The sequence below is a fragment of the Yarrowia lipolytica genome, chromosome 1C, assembly GCF_001761485.1.
Source record: "Yarrowia lipolytica chromosome 1C, complete sequence".
NCBI lineage: Eukaryota > Fungi > Ascomycota > Dipodascomycetes > Dipodascales > Yarrowia > Yarrowia lipolytica.
Window position 1 is genome coordinate 1,952,513 of NC_090772.1, and position 9,887 is coordinate 1,962,399.

General features: G+C 45.8%; 1 protein-coding gene across 1 annotated transcript; it reads left to right on the forward strand.

The window, feature by feature from the left end:
- Nucleotides 1–462: 462 nt before the first annotated feature.
- YALI1_C19529g (uncharacterized protein) lies at nucleotides 463–4,257 on the forward strand (the record flags this gene model as incomplete). Its single annotated transcript, XM_501810.3, has 1 exon — nucleotides 463–4,257. The coding sequence occupies one exon, from the start codon at nucleotides 463–465 to the stop codon at nucleotides 4,255–4,257; it is 3,795 nt and encodes a 1,264-aa protein (XP_501810.3).
- Between the last annotated feature and the right edge of the window lie 5,630 nt (nucleotides 4,258–9,887).

Consider the following 9,887-nt stretch of genomic DNA (forward strand, 5'->3'; position numbering starts at 1 on the left):
TTTGGGACTGGTAATTGGTTTTATTTCCATGTTTTTTGTTTTATTTTCGTTTTATTTCGTTTTATTTTGTTTTATTTTGTTTTTTTTATTCTATAATATTTTATTAATAATCGTAATATTCCTGCTGACCGCTCTTCCGATCTATCCTTAAAGTTTAGTTAAAAAAGCTCCGTTTTAGTTGACCCAATACTTTGTAGTTACTTACACTGCTTCGCCAAAACAACACTCTCCAACTCACCCAGGACCACTCCTATCGTAAAAAGGAGAATATTGCCGGAATCTCCAACACCACCTGTCTCCACCAAACCCGTCCTCATCGCCTCTCGCCCATCCCCGACGCTTTTCCTTAGACCTCTCCCCGCTACCGCCAAACCTTATGCACCTGTAATTGCACACCATCACCATCACCAACCACAGTTGCGACGCCACTCAGTTACACACAGAAACCAACCATTCTACAGCATGTCGCGGGGATTCAATGTGGCGCACCAGAAGGTGTCGCTGGACGTGGATCTCGGGGAAAAGGTGCTGCGCGGCTCCACGGAAATCACGATTGTGCCGTCGGACCTGTCGATACGGCAGTTTCGGTTCGACTGTCGGCAGGCGCAGATCAAGTCTGTGTTGGTGAACGGCAAAAAGGCCACGTTCACACATCACGACGCCAGCGGCTACGAGGCGTTCAGCGACTCGCGCACCGTCTCGGACGTCCATCAGCACCATCTCTACCGAAAGTACATTGATCACGCCCACAAGGAGGTGTTGGAGGGAGAGCTGGAGGTGAATCTGCCGCGAGGCGTCAAGGTGAGCTATCAGGACACGTCACGGGAAACAGGGCCCGCCGCAGATGAGGAGGCCGTCGGGGTGTACGCTCCTCTGATTGTCACCATTTCGTTTGTGGTCCGGGATCCCAAGACGGGAGTCACGTTTGTCGGGGGCCATGGATCGAGGCTCAAAAAGTCGTTCTGGCATGCATACACAACCCACGCACCCATAGGAGCGGCCACCAGCCACTGGCTGCCGTGTGTGGACGGTCTGTGGTCTCGATGCACGTGGCAGTTTGAGGTGACGGTGCCCCGAACGGTGGGCAGTCTAGGAGGAGCAAGGGTCGAGGAAGAGGAGCCCGACGTCGATATGGAGGACGCAGACGACGACGAGGGTCTCGAAGGAGCCACTCCACGTGTCAAGGAAGAACTTGCCGACGAGCATGTGGTCAAAAAGGAACTCACAACAGAAACCGGGTCGCCAAAACAGACCGTTGACGACGATGATGAGGATGAGGAGATGGAGCAGGACGACAAGGAAGAGGAACTTGATCTGGAAATGGAAATCGAAATTGAGGTGGTGGGAAATGGAGCTGTGGTGGAGGAGCTGTCCCACGCCGATGCATCCAAAAAGACCATTGCTTACTCCCTCTGGAACCCCGTCTCGGCCCAGCACATTGGCTTTGCTGTGGGTCCATTTGTGGAGGCGCCTCTGCCTGATTTCAGAGACACAGACGAAGACGAGGACGGAGGAACACCAGCAGGATTCCCCATCAAGGTGTTTGCTCTTCCGGACCAGGTTTCCGACGCCTCAAACACATGTGTCTTCCTACACAAGGCCATCGAGTTTCTGACCAATGAGTATGGTTCATTCCCGTTCGACGCCATGAGCGTGGTGTTTGTGTCTGAGTATGGCAAGGCACAGATGGGCGCGTCTGGGGGTCTCTGTGTTGCCTCTGACGATTTTCTGTATCCTCCGGATGTAGTGGATCCCCTGCTTTCGTCCACAGAAGCTCTCACAGTTGCCCTGACTACCCAATGGTGTGGTGTCAACATTGTGCCACGCACCTGGAACGACACGTGGTTGACGCAAGGTCTGGCTATTTACATGGCTGCTCTGTTCATGAAGCGTCTGATGGGCAATAACGAGTACCGGTACCGGTTTAAGCGGTTGGCTGAGATGATTTGTGAGGAAGATGTGGGTCGCCCACCGCTCGCCAAGCCCCATTTTCGATTCCCTCTGTTTCCCAAGGATCTGAGCTTCATCAACCTGAAGGCTCCGGGAGTTTTGTTTATTCTGGATCGTCGAATGACCAAAATCGACAAGACGTTTGGTCTTTCTCGAGTCATTCCCCGTATCTTTCTGCAGTCTCTTTCTGGTGATCTTGTCAACAATGCTCTGGGCACAAACCACTTTTACAAGCTGTGTGAGCGAGTTTCGCACTGCAAGCTGGACGAGTTCTTTGACCAGTGGGTGTACTCGAGTGGTGTTCCTGTACTGCAGGTCACCCAGCGGTTCAACAAGAAGCGAATGTTCATTGAAATGGGTATTCGGCAGACCCAGACCGACAAGAGCGGCGAGAAGAAACCTGTGGAGGATACCTTTATTGGGGACGTTATTCGGAGTGAAGAGGGAGTGGATCATGGGGATGAGGAGGAAGGAGGTCCCAAAACGCCACTTTTTACTGGTCCCATTACAATTCGAATCCACGAGGCTGATGGTACTCCCTACGAGCATGTGGTGGATATCAAGCACATTTTTACCAAACTTGATATCCAGTACAACACAAAGTATAAGCGGCTGAAGCGGAACAAGAAAGAGGTGGAAGCTGCGGCCACTGTTACTGCAACTGCGGCGCCTCCTGCAGCTTCTGCTTCAAACAATGAGGAGGATGAGGTCGGTGTGGTCATCTCGTGTCTGGGCGATGTGCTACAGACCGATGCAGAGTTGGAAGAGTGGGAGCTCAGTGAGTGGGGCAAGGATGAGGAGATGCGCATGTCCAATGAGGCGTTTGAGTGGCTCCGAATCGACGCAGATTTCGAATGGATTTGTAAGATCCATGTCAACCAACCCGATTACATGTACGCTTCTCAGCTTCAACAGGATCGAGATGTGGTTGCCCAGTACGAATCGGTGCAGTTCTTTGCCGAGTCGCGACCCTCCAAGGTATATTCGACGATCCTGCTACGTACATTGATTGATCGGCGGTACTATTATGGAGTTCGAGTGGCAGCAGCACTTGGGTTGGTGAAGATGGCAGTTTCGGAAACGTCTTACATTGGTCAGACGCATCTGTTAAAGGCCTTTCAGAACTTGTTCTGTTTCCCCAACTCGTCTATTCCTCGATCTAACGACTTTTCGGATTTCCCCACATATTTCGTGCAAAAGGCCATTACTCGAGCCTTTTCTCAGATCAGAAATGGAGATGGCGAGTGTCCCGCAGAGATCCGGACGCTGATTCTAGACATTTTGGCCTACAATGAGAATTCAACCAACTCCATGAGTGACTCGTTCTACCTGTCTGATCTGATTACGTTTTTGGCCGATGTCTTGTGTTCGTCAGACAGCAACGACGAGTCTACTCGTGAATTTGCTGCCCGTGCAGTCAACGAGATTGATCGGTGTGGTCGCCTGGACACTTGGATTCCGTCGTACCAGAACGTGGTGACTGTGGCTGCATTGGAGGCCAAGAAGCGGCTCTTTCTCAAGGGTCTATTTTCTGCCAAGCTGCAGGATCTCATCCAGTTCACGCGTTCTGTCAACTCATCGGAGGTGCGTCTGGCAGCTTTCGAGGCTATGTTGCACATTGGTGGGCTTCGAAACCACTACATTATGCATTATGTGTTCGCCTCGGCTGCTCTGGACGACTCTGCGCGGGTGCGAAACGGCATCATCGACCTCTTCACGCGGTATCTCGGCACTTTGGCCATCAAGGGTGATATGTCTGCAGATAACCATGCCGATGACAATGACGGTATGATTGTCGATGATGGTACCCAGGCGGCGATGGAGGCGCGAAAGGTGCAGATGGCTCGAACGTCGCTTACTGGGGCTGCAGATATTCTTCGAGACATGCTCCGGCAGGACACCAGTCTCCAGACTGAGCTGTGGGACTCGCTACGAAGTCCATACCACGGTCTGGAGGCCAAGTCGCAGTTGCTAGACGTGTGTCAGGTGCTGTTTGTACCTGTGGATGCTTTCAAGGTCAAGTTGTCGACCCCCAGTCTGATCAAGTTGGGCGTAGACTATTCTTCTGGAAGTTCTTTGGCTTTGCGGGTGGAGTCCAACATTCCTGCTCCGGAGAAGACGGCCGTGTTGCCTGCCATCAAGAGCAAGCGGCTCAAGGAGCAGGCGCAGAGGTCGGAGATTGTGGTGGTATCCAAGAACAACCCAAAGGTCAAGTATTCGGTGAGGCCGGGCTTCAGGATCACGACAAATCCCGGTCCCAAAAAAAAGGAGGTCAAGCGGTTGTCGGTAAAGCTCAGTTTCAAGTAATAATGTATATTTATGATGATTGTATTGGGGGAGGGGGGAGGAGGTAGGAACAGAGAAGACGCAAGTTTGTAGGAGGAGGTGTAGTCGTTTCCACCAGTAGTACTACGACGCCTTTGCTGGAGAATGGGAGAGTACATCTGCGGTGAACTCTGCGGTGAGCTCTCGTGGTTCAGTTGACTGCTGAACACATCTTTTGGTCAAACACGTGACAATGTTGGTGGATTTCTGATGACCGGCCCGCTTCTTTTGAGTGTATATGTCTGTAGAGTAAGAAGGAGAGAATGTATATATTATTTATACGTCATGTCGTGTTTTTTTTTTTTTTTTTTTTTTTGTTTTTGTTTTTGTTTTTAAGTCTTCTTTTTTTGTATCTGTTTTTTCATAAAAGTAGTTGTTCGCCTCCAAGTCTGCGCTATGTTTTCGTTCCAGAGCACTTTGAGGTATAGACACAAATGGTACACAATCTCTATAGAGGCCAAAGATTTCAATAATGAAGTCCCTATGTGTCTAGCACCTCCATCGCGTTCTGTAAATGGATATTTAAACCTGGACTGGACATGTTCCGTATGTGCTACAAATGAGGTTTGTCATAACTCGATAAGGGGTCTATCAGTGGAGTTTGGGAGTTAAAAATATGGCATAATGAGGTCCAATAAATACAATAATCGGCTCTGTTTTTCTCTATCTCTCTTCTGGCATTCAGGAGCATCAATTCAAGATGTTTGTCTAAGTAGAATGGAACGATGGGTAATAATTCAGGCTGAAGAGTCACGTGTTCAAGCCAATTGTCCAAAGTGACAAGTGCTAGGGCTAATTATATCTTGTCTCTAAACCATTCCAATGCGTGCCCTTTGCGCTGGAACAACGGCGAATATTTTCAGTACAAACACATCGATGCAAGTAGGTACAGTATGTAGTCAAGTAAGTTGCTCTTGCTAGGGTAGCTAATGTGTAAACAGTGAATGATACAGTACTGATAGGTTGATTATCGTATCCTGCAGTAAACTGCTTTACGAGTAGAATGACTGACCGTCCCTGGTCTGGACCGTAAGCATTATCCCGGAAGCCAGTAGCGTAGCGTAGCAGTAGAGTCCGAGACGAGGAACTTGGGAATGGTAATTGATCATTTGATCACTGTAGCACTTTATACACCTTTTGAAAGGTCTTTGTTGATCCTCTGGTGGTGATTGATGGTAATTACTCTCTCTCAGAGGGAAAATGGAGAACACTATTAGGAGCTCCGGACAAATTGGAATCGTAATCCAAGGCTTGTGTCCATGGCACTGTCAATGGTTGTTTCTAGTGATTCGCTAACTCTTGGCAGTTACTCAATGCTTTCAATGGTGTCTAGACGTATTCATGACAATTTTCACGTCTCTTCGAGCTTCACGATGATGATGAAGATGTCTTGGGTATCGTCCAACCAAGGCACGAAGAAGCTGACCGACAACCGTGATGAAAGAGCTGACGAGGAAACGAGAAAGCTTGGAAAGAAGAACTTTCGAGTCTTCACGAGAAAAGGGAGGGACTGTTTGACGTTGTGGACTTGTGAAGGGAGCAAGAACAAGTACATAGGTGAAAAGGAATGGTGAGACAACTGCTGTGAACCATGGAAAAGACGATCATCTGAAGGATGTAGGACAATGAACCAACGGAGCTGAGTCGAAAAATCTACTTTGGGGTTCATCCTGATGTCAGCTAGAGTCAAGCAGTGACTAGAAACAACCCATCGACATGTAAGGCACATGCTGCGTTCTCATCGAAAAGTGGCAGCTCCGGAGACTCCTATTCACATCTCAAGTTCGGGGAACGGATCGAAACGTCGAAATGACCCCATTGGATAAAATCCCTGGAGAATCATGAGATCATGATCGGGTAACCTGATACACTAGCACAACAGTGTCTGCATGATGTTTTGCTGCATCCAGTGTGAAACAAGTCACCAGAATCACTGTAGATATACCTCCAGCTGGTTCATTAGTAGATAAATGACGCCCCATCAACTCAAACGATTTGAAGGTATATCTATAATGTCGTAGAGCTTTTTTGTCCCTTTCCAAACGACCCAGGGTATCTCTTGGTACGTCGTCTTGTCAAGTACAGTACTGAGACGACGTACTGAGAGGTGAGGTATTGAGAGGCGATGACTGAGTCGTAGAGTGGCTGAACGTGAAGTAGTGGAAGAATCTGGACCCGGCGCTAATCTGTGGAATGTCCAACATGGCATCCTCGTAGATGTGTGACTGTCGGCTTCTCACCACCTCTTCGTCTGTATATATTTTCGGTGACAGCCGAAGATATCGCTCCTTTTCGCTGCCAGCAGTTGTGGATCAATTGAGCAATTGTTCTATTGAGAAATTGAGGGTTTCTGAAGTGTTTGGTTTTTGTTTTTTTTTATATTTATTTATTCATTATTCATTTATTCATTTATTTATTTGTTTATTAATTTATTTTATTTATTTATTATTTATTATTTATTTATTTCAATTTTTTCCCAACCTTTTACTTGACCCTCCCAACTAAACTCCCACCTGGTTGGGTATATTCCACTACATTGTAGGTCTGAACTCCACCTCTGCACGTCTCTCCACCTCGGAATATTCACAAGAACTTGTAGGCAATCATGCGACCCAGAAGAGCTACCAGTCCTTGTCGATTTTAGCGGGATTCAGCCAATCTCAAATTAAAGGAATCGGATTTTTTTGATAGAAAAAAAAATTAAAAAAATTAAAAAATTAAAAAAATTAAAAAAGCTTAAATTATTATTAAATACACAGGTTAATTACTTCATTTTGGACCCGCTCAAAGTGCCCAAATATCAAATTTCGCCTTTAATAAATGATACCACTCTGATCCCATGTATCACGTGATCCCATCCAACCTTTCGTCGATTCTATCTCACCAGTATTTGTCGATCGGGGTTCTATCTCTGTACGTCTGCTCCGCCACGTGACTGTCTAAGACAAAAAGTAATAAAAAAATATTACAAAAAATATATCACAAAAAAAATATTTTCTATTTGTTTCAGGTGAACAGCCTGGCTCCAGTGTGGCGTGTATTGGCTGAGCAAAAAGGCGAAAAATATATATTTTCCCTGAGTAGTAATATTCTGGCCGATTTTTGTTAAACAGAGCAGAAGAAAACTTGAAAAATTGGGAAAAATTGAAAAATTGGGGAAACAAAAAAATAATATTTGAAACCCTTCTCCAAGAACACCCGAATAATTGGGGGAAAAAAATCAGCAACAAATTCACCCTGAAAATGAACCAAAGACTTCTCTGAGACCTCGGTACCATTGCCACGCGCCCAAAAAGAAAGTGCCACTCCGGACAGCCCATTTCGCCGTTAAAGTCTGAAACGAAATTGCATCAGAATACGTCGATCTCTCAATGCTAATTTGGGATGTAAGCGAGATGGACAAGGAGGCTTGGAGGGAGCTTTTGTGAATATTTTGGGTATATTTTGTTCATATTTTGGGTTTCTTCAGTGTGATTTTTTTTTCTTCTTTTCTTCTTTTTTTGCTGACCTTTCTCGTCACGTGACCAAACCACACCAACATTGTGTCTCGTCACGTGACGGCACAGTGCGCGCAACCCAAACACGCTCTGTATCAGCCTACTGTAGTGTGGAATGTGAAGCTGAATTTAAATTCTGAATTTTAAACTTAAAAAGCGGGAAATAAGAAAAATTAAAAAAGGAAACAAAAGAAGCAAAAAGGCAACCCAGTGCACGTGGACTCGTACCCGTAAGACTGGTAACGTGGTTTTAGTGAATAATTAGTGGACAATTAGTGGACTGTTCGTGGAAGCAGATTTATTGGGGGTTCAGAGGTCTTTTAAAAAATTAACATATGATTTCTTTCAATTATTAGTTCATTTATTCATTTATTCCTTTATCTTTTTGAGCCCACCCCTTTGACCCCTGAATGGCGCCTTTTTGCAGGGGAAAAAAATATCCACAAAGCCATGGGACCCCTAACAGGCCCCGGAAAGTGTACTGTACAATACTTACAGGCTTGTGTTTTTTTAGCTGGTTGTGTGTATGACGCCCATCTTCCTATTTTATTTTATTTTATTCTCTTTTTTAGTGTATTCCATTTTAATATCATAGGGTCTGTAGAGTCTGAGTCTGACAGTTTGAGAGTGAGTCTGAGAGTCTGAGAGTGAGTCTGAGAGTCTGAGAGTGAGTCTGAGAGTCTGAAAGACTGTGCTTCTCTCAGAGGTTAGATGCGACTTGGAGAAACATCTGTGTCCATTCAGAGGATATAAATGTGCTACAATACAAGTTTTGTTGTAATTGTTGGCTATTTTACTCTTTTTTCCTTACGCAAAAAAAGAAAGAAAAAAGGGGGGGGAAAAAAAACAGATTTATTTTTGAAAATTGTTGCCCCCGTACTGAACATGGTCAATAATATGGAATCGCGAAATTTCACCCCTCACTCTAGCCCGCCGTATCTCACTAGTGTCGACGCTAATGGTCTGGAACGTAGTGTTTGGCAGAGCGTAATGAGCTGGAGATGAGATCCGGAAAAGGGTGGTTCTAGGCAGTTCGACGGGACCCGAGATGGTTTGAGCGACGGATGAAATGCGTGGGAAGTACTTTATGTCATCTCCCACCGTTTCGGACGCCGTTTTGAGATATATATAGCTCCAAGAGTAGGGTGCTGTGTACACCTCAAGCGTGACAGATGTTGACAGTGACGTATGACAGAGAGTGGGCACTAGAGACAGCTCTAATATGACACCAGATGTCAGCGGAACGAAGTCGACTACAGATATACACCATCTGGGCTTTTGGTGGATTTACTATAATTATTCTGTGAGCGAGGAGAGTCGAGAGGGGTTGAAAGAGCTAGCGGTTAGTTGTGTGATACCGCTAGAAGTTGGGCAATGTAAAAAAATGACTCAAACTGGAGAAATAATCAACTTTTCCTGGTTCCAGGTACAGTTGATTTCGGTTTGTAGCCGTTCAAACCGGCTCCCATTGGAACCAGTGCTGCTTTTCCAACTACAATTTCATGTCAGATTACAACTTCTTTTTGCTGACTAAAACAATCCTTCGGCTTACTTAATCCATGTCAACGGTGGTCATCCACTACTGAGAGCCCAAACTAGTCAAATTCGACTCCTCCCTTTTTCTGCCACCCTCTCAATCCCAACTTAGTCAGCAACACGTGACCCCACGTCCAAAAATACCCCAATAACCGTTTCTATACATCTCAGCTCATCTATAAGAATGTATAGAATCTCATTTATACCGAAAACCAAAAAAAAAAAAAAAAAAAAAAAAAAAAATCATTTCTGCAAACGGAAATTCCACCAACCTTAAATACCAATGATAGAAAAATGAACATATCCAACAATTGGAGATAGATGGAGAGATGAGAGTAGTACCGTTGTATTCGGGGCACCATGTCCATCATTTTGGTACAAGAATTGGAGCTACAGCGTTTCTGAAGAGTCCAATTGAGTCCTGTCAAGTCCCACTGATAAATCGCCTACGGATGGGTGCCACTGCCTACGATAGAAGTACTGGTATGATCTGGCACAAGTAGGTGCCACTGATCTGGTCGATGACAGTCGCTCGGCGACCATCACCTCCCACGGTAAGTTATGCAAATGTCATTAATG